At 43.1% G+C, this 13,665-nt stretch overlaps 1 protein-coding gene across 1 annotated transcript in view; it reads right to left on the reverse strand.

The window, feature by feature from the left end:
- Casq2 (calsequestrin 2) overlaps positions 1-13,665 on the reverse strand; it is a 67,511-nt gene that overhangs the window by 20,219 nt on the left and 33,627 nt on the right. Inside the window, exons 6-7 of the mRNA XM_005334915.5 lie at positions 9,303-9,433; positions 7,932-7,977 (exon numbers count right to left, since the gene is read on the reverse strand). Coding sequence (XP_005334972.1) covers positions 7,932-7,977; positions 9,303-9,433 — 177 coding nt within the window. The remainder of the gene's footprint in view (positions 1-7,931; positions 7,978-9,302; positions 9,434-13,665) is intronic.

A 13,665-nucleotide genomic window follows, 5' to 3' on the forward strand; every position in this document is an offset into this window, starting at 1 on the left:
AGAAAGAAAACTACAGACCAATATCTCTAATGAACATAGATACAAAAATTCTCAAAATCCTGGCGAATCGAACACAAAAGCATATCAAAAAAATTGTGCATCATGATCAAGTAGGATTCATCTCTGGGATGCAAGGCTGATTCAATATACGGAAATCAATAAATGTTATTCATCACATCAATAGACTTAAAGATAAGAACCATATGATCATCTCGATAGACTCAGAAAAAGCATTCAACAAAGTACAGCATCCCTTTATGTTCAAAACACTAGAAAAACTAGGGATAACAGGAACTTACCTCAACATTGTAAAAGCTATCTATGCTAAGCCTCAAGCTAGCATCATTCTAAATGGAGGAAAAACTGAAGGCATTCCCTCTAAAATCTGGAACAAGACAGGGATGCCCTCTCTCACCACTTCTATTCAATTTAGTTCTTGAAATGCTAGCCAGAGCAATTAGACAGACAAAAGAAATTAAAGGCATAAAAATAGGAAAAGAAGAACTTAAAATATCACTATTTGCGGACGACATGATCCTATACTTGGAAGACCCAAAAGGGTCTACAAAGAAACTACTAGGACTAATAAATGAATTCAGCAAAGTGGCAGGATATAAAATCAACACGCATAAATCAAATGCATTCCTGTATATCAGCGACAAATCTTCTGAATTGGAAATGAGGAAAACCACCCCATTCACAATATCCTCAAAAAAAAAAAATACTTGAGAATCAACCTAACAAAAGAGGTGAAAGATTTATACAATGAAAACTACAGAACCCTAAAGAGAGAGATAGAAGAAGATCTTAGAAGATGGAAAAATGTACCCTGTTCATGGATAGGCAGAACCAACATCATCAAAATGGCAATATTACCCAAAGTTCTCTACAGGTTCAATGCAATGCCAATCAAAATCCCAACGGCATTTCTTGTAGAAATAGATAAAGCTATCCTGAAACTCATATGGAAAAACAAGAGACCCAGAATAGCAAAAGCAATTCTAAGCAGGAAGTGTGAATCTGGAGGTATAGTAATACCAGATTTCAAACTGTACTACAGAGCAATAGTAACAAAAACAGCATGGTACTGGTACCAAACAGGCGGGTGGACCAATGGTATAGAATAGAGGACACAGAGACCAATCCACAAAATTACAACTTTCTTATATTTGATAAAGGGGCTAAAAGCATGCAATGGAGGAAGGATAGCATCTTCAACAAATGGTGCTGGGAAAACTGGAAATCCATATGCAACAATATGAAGCTGAACCCCTTTCTCTTGCCATGCACAAAAGTTAACTCAAAATGGTTCAAAGAGCTTGATATCAAATCAGAGACTCTGTGCCTGATAGAAGAAAAAGTTGGCTCTGATCTACATATTGTGGGGTTGGGCTCCAAATTCCTTAATAGGACGCCCATAGCCCAAGAGTTAAATACAAGAATAAACAAATGGGACTTACTTAAACTAAAAAGTTTTTTCTCAGCAAGAGAAACAATAAGAGAGGTAATTAGGGAGCCTACATCATGGGAACAAATTTTTACTACTCACACTTCAGATAGAGCCCTAATATCCAGAGTATACAAAGTACTCAAAAAATTAAACAATAAGATAACAAATAACCCAATCAACAAATGGGCCAAGGACCTGAACAGACACTTCTCAGAGGAGGACATACAATCAATCAATAAGTACATGGAAAAATGCTCACCATCTCTAGCAGTCAGAGAAATGCAGATCAAAACCACCCTAAGATACCATCTCACTCCAGTAAGATTGGCAGCCATTATGAAGTCAAACAACAATAAGTGCTGGTGAGGATGTGGGGAAAAGGGTAGTCTTGTACATTGCTAGCGGGACTGCAAATTGGTGCGGCCAATTTGGAAAGCAGTATGGAGATTCCTGGGAAAGCTGGGAATGCAACCACGATTTGACCCAGCTATCGCCCTTCTCAGACTATTCCCTGAAGACCTTAAAAGAGCATACTATAGGGATACTGCCACATCAATGATCATAGCAGCACAATTCACAATAGCTAGACTGTGGAATCAACCTAGATGCCCTTCAATAGATGAATGGATAAAAAAAAATGTGGCATTTATACACAATGGAGTATTATGCAGCACTAAAAAACGACAAAATCATGGAATTTGCAGGGAAATGGATGGCATTAGAGCAGATTATGCTAGCCAATCCCTAAAAAACAAATGCCGAATGTCTTCTTTGATATAAGGAGAGCAACTAAGAACAGAACAGGGAGGAAGAGCATGAGGAAAAGACTAACATTAAACAGAGACGAGTGGTGGGAGGGAAAGGGAGAGAGAAGAGAAATTGTATGGAAATGGAAGGAGACCCTCATTGTTACACAAAATTACATCTAAGAGGTTGTGAGGGGAATGGGGGGAAAAAACAAGGGAGAGAATTGAATAACAGCAGATGGGGTAGAGAGGGAAGATAGGAGGGGAGGGGGGATAGTAGGGGATAGGAAAGGTAGCAGAATACAACAGTTACTAATATGGTATTATGTAAAAATGTAGATGTGTAACCGATGTGATTCTGCAACTTGTATTTGGGGTAAAAATGGGAGTTCATAACCCACTTGAATCAAATGTATGAAAGATGATATGTCAAGAGCTTTGAACAACCAATTAAAAAAAAAGAATTTGCCACCAGGAGGAATCATCAGCAATGCATCAGATTATGGGAACGTCTGCATGCTGCTGATAGATCCTGAAACCATCCCCAAGTGGGCAGCAGATGAGAACCCTCCAGGTCTATTAGGATGTGGGTTGTTGTTGTTTATACAAGTTAGGACTCTGGTTGAAGAAACAGCCCATGAAGTTAGTAGGGGGACACCCTGCTGGCTGTGACCTCCAGGGGTTTCCTTGGGGTCCTTTCTGCTCTCAATCCAAAGCTTGCCAAATCAGTATGAGCATTTCTATGAGTGTGGGTGGCCTCAAGAAGACTCATGAATTGGGGTCTCTGGAAGATTGAGAGTTTATGATTGAGGGAATAGTGAGTGTGACGGTGGGGGCCAGGACAAGGAAAAGAAAGCAGAGAGAGTATTTCAAATAATGGGCAAGCAAGAGGCATTATGTGTTTCCACGTCCTGGACACAAAGGGCCTTCTGCCTTGTGTCTCCTTTGCATTGATTGTTGCTGGAGGAAGAAAAGTAGGAGCACTGGAGGGGCCCCGTGAAAAGAAATGTGATACCTAGGAGAATTGGAGAGGAATATGTGTGAGACAGAGGCACCTAGGGACAAAGCCAAGTGAATACTGATTATAACATGGGAGAGGTGTTCACTGGGCACCCTGAATGGCATACCAGAATCATCTTATAGGGGAAAAAAAACCTCCCATGCATCTCAACCCTCCCCAGATCTCCGTTTCCATTTCAATTGATTTTAATGCTGGTGCAATCCTATCTAAATGCTAATTTTTCCCCCCTATGAGTATAGAATGGACAAAACCTTCAAAAAATTCTAAGAGAGATTAAATAGAAAATATTATTATTAAAAACAAGACAGCGGGCACTGCCTTGGTCAGATTCTTTGGGGAATTGAATTTTACAGATATAGATATGTGTGTGCGTGCCAGTTTATTACACAAATCCGACAGCAACCAGAAGGGGAGTCTGAGGTCTCACTGTTTTACATTTGCTATTCTTGCCAGATGGAATATCCCGGTCAGTTCTCATTAGGCTGCCCTGCATCTCTGTCTCCTGCCATCAGTTGGAAGTGAGTGCTGTTAACTCTCTGAAGCAGGCCTCATTTCTGTGTGCCCTTCTAGAAGGCGTTTGGAAATTGGTTTTTGAATTAAGAATCCATATTCGTTTTCTAAGAGGCTGCTCGTAATATGCCTGTCACTCTCCAAGGCCTGACATTGTCCCTGGCTGGAGAGCTGTAACCAAGGGACAGAGCCCCTCTCTGCCTGCATCTTACAGATTCAGCACACAAACCTCCTTTGAGCACCCAAGAAGAAGCAGGTGCATGCTAGGGGCCAGGTATTTTCAGTAATAAACTCACAAGAGTCCATGGCAAGCCCATGAGTCAGTAAGAACCCAGTGTGCACAGGCCAGAAAGAGGTGAGCTCCCTACAGGACTGAGAAAACTAAGGGCTTTCTCTGAACCTGGAAGTCTTTGCTACCTAGAGCCACCGTCTGGCCTTTACATCATACTGCCTTGGAAATTCCCTTTTTAATTGCACAAATCTTTTCTTATCAACTAGGTGGTCAGCTCTCTAGGAGAATTATCATGCTTCAAAATAACAATGATGAGGGGCTGGAGTTGTGGCTCAGTGGTAGAGCACTTGCCTGGCATGGGTTCAATCCTCAGGACTGCATATAAATAAATAGGTAAATAAAATTAAAAACAAAAAAGATCCATGGACAACTTAAGAATATTTTTAAAAAATGATGATTCAAATGTTGACAGTATCTTCCACTTGCCACTTTTGTATGAGTACTTTGTAAATATATATATATATCTGAATCTCAAATAAAAATCCTATTCCTACTTAATACTTCAAGAATCGGTGACTTACCCAAGGTTGCAGAGCTAGTAATTGACATAGTGGGACTTCAGCCAGTTCTGTCTGGCCCCAAAGCCCACTGTCTTGGTCCATTCTGACTGCCATAACAAAATATCAAAGTGGGGAGCTTATAAACAACAGAAATCAATGAACTTTATTTCTTACTGTTCTTGAGGCTGGGAAGTCAAAGAGGAATTCACTGTCAGATTCAGAGTTTAGATCTTCCCTGCACTCTGGCTCATAGATAAAAGGGTCAACTAGTTCTTGCAACTTTTTGCATAAAGGTAATAACCACAATCATGACCCAGCCACCCTTAAAGGCCCCACCTTCCAATACCATCACCTTGGACACTGAGGTTTCAAAATAGAAACCAATGTTATAGGTTCTTTTTTCTTTCTTTTTAGTTGTAGATAGACACAATACCTTTATTTCATTTATTTATTTTTACATGGCACTGAGGATCGAACTCAGTGCCTCACACTTATCAGACAAGCTCTTTACCACCGAGCCATAACCCCGGCCCTATAGGTTCTTATTAATGTTGATTGATTTTTAAAAAAGAGTGTGACTATAAAAATCTTAGATTGTCACTAAAGAAAATTAGATACTCTTAGAGATACTAAGAAGAAATTAGCCTTATCACTTATCGAATAACCAGATATGTTGCCAGTGTCAATATTTTATTTCCTTCATCTCTTTTGAGTGTTCTCCTATTGAATGAAGAGGCACAAGAAGGGGGGAAAAAAGTAGTTTAGGCTAACAGGCTTCCTAACTGAGGTGCAGTGTAGCGGCCTCGGGCCTTGTCTAGGAGTCTTTGGCCTCATTTTGGAAGTGCCTTACTATTGCAATAGAGAGAGGATTGTTTTAGAAGAAAGCACCGATTCTCATCCCCTCTGGACACTTGCCAAGGACTCTGACTGACCATTTGCCAGGATGGGGGTGGACTGTCCAAGGAGAATGACAGGTCAGCACTGCGTTTGGATTGCCCGGCCTCACCTTGAAATTTTTCTAGTGTTACAAATAAATAAGTGTTCTTGGATTTACACATAACCAAATATTATGAGGCACCAATTTCTTTAGTAATAATACGATCGGTTGCAGATGATCTGTGACTTTAGAAACCTGCATAATCGGGGTGGGGGTTAGAATAAGGTAAATAGTTACTTTGTTTCTAGCTAGCTTTCCTATCTTATTTAAAAGTTTTTCAATGTCTGAGAAGGTGGCTGTTGAAGAGAAAGATTCTTAAGTTCACTCACCGGTCACTTTCCACAATGTCTGGTTCGGTGGTCTATGAGGATGCCACTCTGGAGCAGTGCTCTCTAGTTGGGCATCCACATTCTGGACCAGTCACAGAAGCCTTAACCAGACCCAGACAGCCCTCATCCAAGTTTCCCAACAGGGAGGAAGGCAAATCAGGGTGTTACGAAAGAGCAAACCATTCTAGAGTCCTTTCTCGACTTGGTTAAACTAAATACCCTTGCCTAGATCATGGAGAATGGCTTTTTTTTAGGGATAAGGGAAATAGAAAAACTAAAGATAAAGACACAACAGAACAGACCGGAGGTGATCGTTCTCAATTTAAAATGGTAATTTGTTTTACGAAAGAGAGAAAGATCATGAATCTATTCAGGATTAAAGGCCGCTAAAGAAACATAGCAACTGAATGCAAATGTGGGATCTGGCATTGGATCCTAGGCCAGGAAAAAAATAAAAGTTTTTCTTTTGCAATAAAGAACATTATTGAAATAACTGGTCAGTATAAATAACGTCTATGAATTAGATAGCAGAGTTACATCAGTGATGATTTTGACCATTGTTCTATGACTATTAGAAAAAATGCTTATGTTTAGAAATACTTGAAGTATTTAGGATAAAGGGGAATCACATCTGCTACTTACTCTCAAACTTCTCTCTCTCTCTCTCTCTCTCTCTCTCTCTCACACACACACACACACACACACACACACACACACACACACACAGATATTTATGAGAGAAGGAGAAAGAGACAGGAAGTCATGATGGCAAAATGTTAACATCTGGGGAATTTGGGTGAAGAAATAATGAAACTCTTTACTTTTGTTAAGTCTAAAATTATTTTAGAGTAAAAGGTTAGATCAATTTTTAAAAGGAATATTACATTTAAAGCAATTTATACCCTTTTGTTGTTATTATTTTTAAACTTAGGAACAAGACCTTTTAAAGGTTAATTTTTTGAAAGGCTTAAATGTTAGGAAAGTAGGTTTCTACTGTACCGGGTTTTTCTTAAATAATGCACTCCTCTAGACTCAGTTATTCGCCCTTCAGTGTCTATGAAATATTTTCTCTCCTTTCAGAAATCCAGCTGAGTTACATGCCGACAAAACAGTATGTATAAAGTTACTCCATGGTCCTGTTTATCCATCACCCCTGATCGTGAATTAGAGTATTTAAAAGAAAAATGCTTCCATGTTAATCCTTTTACCCCTACTCCCACCCCAAATGGCACCTGGTGGGGACAGGGTCACTCTAGGGAGGCATATTGGAGACATCATGAGAGTTGGCTTCAGATGGCCTTAATTAAAGTCCCCCAAACTAATGAGTTATGTTTCTTTGAGTAGTTAACCTAATCTGCATGATCATTGTTTTTTCCATATGTAAAATGGGCTAAAGTGATACTTGTTCAGGGAGTAACTGGTATAAGTTTCTACAACTGTTGAGAGGCCCAATTAAAAGGACATGTGAAATACCTTGGAAAATGCTCCAGAGACTTTGGTTGTTATTGTTGATGGAATCTGTACAAATCTGAAGCCAGGGTGAGGAGTGATCTTCAGGGGCCTCTTTCTAACTCCTATCTGAGCCACCTGGCATAGTGTCCATGACGCTGACCACGAGGACATTCTGATTCAGTCACTTTCCAGTGCCTTGAGTTGATATTTTTTTTAAAAGTCACCTTTCACTAATGGAGTACTTACCATATTCTAAACTCTTCGTGTCACTTATCCTTACAGAAAGTCCTGATTTTAGATGGGGAAACTAAAGCTCAGCCAGACCACACATGGCTTGATGTAGGATACTAAGCTCCTAGGTGGCACCTTCTGAACTTGAGCCCAAGTCTCTATGACTCTATAGCCTGAGCTCCTTCCACTGAATTACTCTGGGTCTCTGATGGTCTATCAATGGAAGTCATCAAGACATGTGAGAAATGAGCTCAACCCAGTCATTTTGCCCAATGAAAAAAATACCAAAGAGGGTGACATCGGATCCATGGAAAACTGGGTTCAAACCGAGCATGGCACTGTCCACGTTCCAAATAGTCCACCATCTAGACATCCACCCCAGCCAAATAAGACCTAGAGTTTGAGTCCTGGGACTTAACCAAAGGGGTGTCTACAAGGCAGGAAGAGTTGGCCGGTTTCTTACCCATGTTTCAAACATATCTTCTGGGCGCAGGCGACGGAGAGTAGGTCTGAAAAAAAGGAGGAGCTTCCTTGAGGAGAGATCGCCATTTGGGAGACCAGCCTCCGCCCCGCAGGGGTGGACGAGACAGGATGAAGAGCCCTGCACCCCTCTCTGCTGCTCTACCCTGCTGCGTGGGACTCGGAGCTGGGTCTCCGTCACTCAGCCTCTTCCTAGGCCCATTTGATCCAAGGCATGAAGCATTTCCCTCCTGACTGACAGCTCCACTCCTGAGAGCCCAGAACGGGCCCAGAAGGAGGAAGCTGGAGGGAAAAAAACAGGAAGTTTGGGTGGTCCCAGCCCAGAACCTGCCATTGTTTTATCAGAGTCCATCCATCAAAAAGCTCCTGAGGAATCTTTGAGGGGGGAAGGCAGGACCTACATTTGCTCACAGTTTCATTTCTTTCTGAAGGTTGGCAAATAGTGCTAGACTTTTAATATTTGTTCCTCCAAGTGCTGCCTCCCTACAGAGACTAGGACCATCCAGGCCCTGGGATCATGATTCTCCAGGTTCAATGGACACACTTTTGCATGTGTGGGGCAGGAAGGATGGGGGAGGCAGGGAACCCACTGACATGGTCCGTGTTCCAGTATCGTCTCTCCACCAAGAGCACAGCCAGCCGACTACAGCTGGTGGGCCCAATCAGCCAGAGGCTCTTGTTCTTGTAAACAAACTTTGATTGGGACATGGCCACATCCATGTGTTTATACATGGTCTGTGGATGCTTTCGTGCTACAGGGGCAGAATTGAACCGCTTCAAGACAGGCCATCTGGCCCCCGGAACCTGGGATATTTACTAGCTGTTCCTTTAGGAAAAGAGTTTGCTGATCTCTGCTAGAGCTACTCTAAGTGGTATCAAATATTCCTCTCCTAGAAGTTGTATGTATAGCATGTTTATCTTTGACTCATTATTTAGATACTCTGAGTCTTATTCCCTGGTCTGTAACACTGGGATAATAATGATCACCTCGTAATATGGGAGATGAGATCAAGTAGCTCCCTTAAAGCGCCCAGCACGGTGCTTGACACAGAGGAAGTTTTCACTAAAGAGATATCGATTGTTATTAGGGTAGAATTTTACTTATATTTTACGATGGCTTTGAGGGGGCTTGCTGGTGAGGGGAGGCAGTCTGACCTACGTTCAAGGACAGGCCCGTATTCATCAATAGTAACTGATGGGTGTGATGCTGCTGTTTGTCAACGACTAACAAAGCCATACTACTGAGTTCTCTTCTGCTGAGGAACTTACTCTAGGTTGCTGCTCTTGTGGGTCTGAGAGGTTCTTCCTAATTCCCCAGCCCCCCCCCACTCTCCCCATCTGCCGTCTTTGGCACCTTTGGTGTTCTTTCACAAACTCCACAAGCTCATCTTCTGTGTGAGGTTTGTTGGGGATGGTCACGGGCTCATCCATAAATGGCTCGTAGAAATCGACCTCATTCATCTTCAAGGACAATTTCTTTGCAACCTGTAACACCAACAAGACAATAGTTTAGTTTGTGTGTTTGGATGGGGATTCCAGAGTAGCAGCGGGTGGCCCATCCGACAGAAGGGTTCATATTCTCTGATGAAGACAGGAGGGCGTACGTGCAGTTTTAACCCGAAGGTCAGAACGACGGGATCTCATCTCATGTGGCCCTGGCTGGACCAATCTCCTTCTGTGATCAAAGAGGCAAATGAAGGTCAAGCAGGGGCAGGGCAGAGTTGGAATGCAAAGTAGGAAAGTTAACTGTATAATCACCATCTCTCTAGTGCATTTGCCAGTGCTTGGAGGAGGAAGGAAATGTCAATGGGGTACGTTTAATACACTGGGTTGTATGGATTTAATTGAACCCATTTTGATGAAACAGGTCATTGATGGAAACTGTTAAAGCATACAAGTACACCGAATCAAGAGTCAATCCATTAATCTGTCCTGGACCAGCTCTTGCACCCTAACTTCTGTTTAGGTGGAAGCTCGGGCCCTAGGATTCAGTCTCTCAGTACCAGCCTTGTCTGGTTTGGCAGGCTCTGGGAACTGCCCAGCCTATTAACCAACGGTTGTAAAGTGACCGTTCATCCTGCTTTGTTCAAGGCAGAGGGGTTTCCTGGGACGTGGGAATCTCAGTGCTAAAATCTGGACAGTTCCCAGGAACCCAGGACGAGTGGCTCACCCTCTAATAGATAAAGAGCTTGGGGGCCGAGGCCTTAACCTGGAACACATTTTCCCTCTTGATTAAAGTGGCTACATGTCTGTGTTTGCCTGCAAAGCCACTGAACTCAGGCTCTTTCTTTGTGACATGATTTGAGAGGCCTGGAATGTGCAATGCTCAATAGAAAACCCAAGCCATTCTTTTCTAGCCCAGAGCTTCGGTCCAAAAAAAGTGCTGGGATGAACAGTGGTTCCCTTGAACCGACAGAGGAATTGCCTAAGAGCTGACGCCCTGTGGTGGTAACCACAGTGCAGCGACCCAGTGACCCGGGGGGGGGGGGGGGGGGCGCTGTGACTAATTGGGGAGGGGGAGGAACTGGGTGTGACATAAGCTCTTACACAAGGAGGTCCATTCTGAGGAAACACTTAGTTTCCTATGGCTTTTGTCATCAGTTGCTGTTAATTCCAGGTCACTCTATCCCAAAAGATATTTCTGATAGTACTGAGGGAAAGAAATCCCAGCAGCCTACCCAGAGTTAAAGAAAACAGGCCACGTGAAGAGGAAGAACATACACTCTACAGGCTTATTGCCATGCTGATTTTATTTTCAGAGAGAGAGAAATGTGGGGTTTCCCTTACTTTCTTGGATCTCTTTGTCGGGGTGAGTATGCAGTGTGGGTGAGGAGGTGACCAGGCAGGAATTCATGGAGGAGAGGAAGAGCAAACATACCACCAGAGTCTGGGTTTACTAACAATTCTTTGTTTGGGAAGGGGTGTATTCTATTTATTAGACATAAGGCATGAGCTCCAGCCCCCATTCAAGGAGAAGGGTATGAAAACTAGGAGTTGGGGCTCTGCCCTGGGGGGCTGAGATGGCTAGGTATTTCTGCCCCTGCACACACACACTTCTCTGCAAAGCTGGATCTAAGCTAGAATGAACTTGCAAAATGACATTGGATTCTGGTTTCTTTGAGATGACTGGATATGTTTTCTAGGAACCAAGAACCTGGGCTTCTCTGAAACAGGAAGCCATTGGGAGAACAAAAGGGGTACTAGCAAACACATGGAGTGCTTACTCTCGGTCAGGCAAAGTGTGTCAGGTGGACTACTTTATTTAGTCCTCATTTTGTATGAGGTAAAGACTGCTTTTAACTGTTTCATTTTACAAATGAGAAACCTGAGGCACGATTTGGGTTACCACTTCATGAGGATCACCTATCTGGTGATGTGAGAGTTAGAATTCAGAATTTGAAAACGTCAGTGAAGCACTGCAGACCTCTAGCTGGCCTGCCATCCATTTGAAAATAACCTGCTCTTGATGGCATCAGGGAAGGATATAAATGTCTCCCTATAAGCATTACGTTGGTGCTGCACATGTTTTATTGAGATGTTTCTTTGTCTTCCTTGTAATATGTTCTCATCAATTCACCCCCTTGATGATCTGCTATATTTCTGGCTTCCTGACAGTGGTGGAGAGCTGGTCAGAACCACTGTCAAGGCAAGCAGAATGGGCATTCCTGCATGTGAGTGTGTGTGTTTGTGTGTGTGTGTGTGTGTGTGTGTGTGTGTGATGGTGGTGGTGGGGAAGGTGGCCTTTTGCCAAGTGTGTGTGTGGGATGGTGGTGGGGGTGGTATCTGAGTGTTAAGACTACGAATGTAAAATTGAATTGACACATTCTTAGCTGGAATACTGGGAAATCTGAGTAAAAATTTCCAGAAGTTCTGTTATGATTTAGATATAAGGTGTCCCCCCTAAAAAAGCTCAGCTGTGGAACAATGCAAGAAATCTTAGAAGTGAAATGACTGGGTTATGAGAGCCTTCAACTAAATCAGTGCATTAAGCCGCTGATAGGGATTCACTTGGCGGTAACTGAAGCACGGAGGGTGTGGCTGGAGGAGGTGAGTCACTGGGCGGTGTGCCTTTGGAGTATATATTTTGTCCCTGGAGTGGAGGGATCCTTCCTTCTCTCCTTCCTCCTCTCTCTCTCTCTCTCTCTCTCTCTCTCTCTCTCTCTCTCTCTCTCTCTCTCTCTCTCGCCTTCCTGGTGCCATCTCCTCAGCGGCTATCCTCTGCCACACATTTCCACCATGATGTTCTGCCTCATATCAGGTCCCAAAGAATGGAGTTGGCCATCTATGCACTGAGACCTCTGAAACCGTGAGCCCCCAGATAAACTTTTCCTCCTTAAAATTGTTCACGTCAGATCCTTTGGTCCTAGCGGTGAGAAACCTGAGTAAAACAAGGTTCTTCACTCTCTTCCCTCCACCCTCAGGGGGTGCCCTCACCTTGTCTCCCAGAGGATCCTTTTCCCTCATTCTTAAAATCGTGCCTTGGGTGACAAGGACTGAAGGAGGTTTGACCGACGGAAGCATTTATTCATATATTTCATCAATAAATATTTAGTGGAGTCTCCTGTATCCAAGGCATGGATCTAGGAACAGAGCCTGCTACAGGGGCATTGCAATTAAATAAGAATGTTTTCTACGATTAAAAGTCAAGTTGGGCCTACAACACTGAGAAAAACTGATTCCTGCCCCGATAGAATTTAGATTTTAGTGTGGGAGAGAAGATGGAAAGACAGAAAGTAAATAAGTGAATAAACTGAAACCTTTACCATGAGTTGAAGAACTGTGGGGACAGGGACATGTCAAGGTGGTCGTGTAGATGTGGAAGTCAGTAGTCCCTAACCAATGTCTATATTGGTATTCGCCCAGTAGCTTTTAAAAGTCAGATCTGTGATATCACTCCTGGAACTGGGTTGGGACAGGGCCCAAGAATCTGTATTTTCAGTTACCTTCCCGGGGACTTTAACCAGGTGCACAGGTTTGGGACCTACACTGCCCCTTGGTTCCCCATGACGGATGCAGTAGCCTCTGTGTTCTATGTGGAGAAAACGCGTCTCCTTTTAACTGTTATGAAATCCCACATGAACCGTGGTGCTTATGATTCAGTGTCTGTCGGAGTTTTTGGAGAAGCTTTTTTGAAAAGAAGGTTTTGGAGTTTTTAATTACAGCCTGACCTCACCTTCTTTACAGGCCACAGATGTGAAACCATCCAGAGGGACTGGGAAGCACTTCTGAAAACAAATACTACCCTGAGCTCAGAATGGAACCACCCCTCCAAAAAAACTAGGGCTTTGACGCCTGGCCAAGTCCATCTGCCTGACTCTCTTCCCTTCAGATGGGTTCCTAACCAGCAGCCCCTCAGCCACTCCTGGCCTGTCAGAATTGAATGCCAGACAGGGACCCAGGCTGGGCTTCTGCGTTCCTTCTTCTCTAAGTTCCCATCCCAGCCTCTCATCATCCTGGGCCTAGATGTCCACTGTCTTATTAATAACATTCTGGCTAACACTGACTGAATATTTACTACATGCCCAACACCAGTTAGCATTTTACCAAGGCTGCTGCTTGCTACAGAGTATGGGAGTAGAGAAACTCCGTCAGGCTTCACCATTCTCAACTATGTCACCAAATCGCTTAGTCTCTCTTTGCCTCAGCTTCATCCTCGATGGAATACTTATTCTTTTCTTACAGGTCTAATGAGAGACTGGAATAAGAAAATCCACAAG

This window comes from Ictidomys tridecemlineatus, chromosome 11, assembly GCF_052094955.1.
Source record: "Ictidomys tridecemlineatus isolate mIctTri1 chromosome 11, mIctTri1.hap1, whole genome shotgun sequence".
NCBI lineage: Eukaryota > Metazoa > Chordata > Mammalia > Rodentia > Sciuridae > Ictidomys > Ictidomys tridecemlineatus.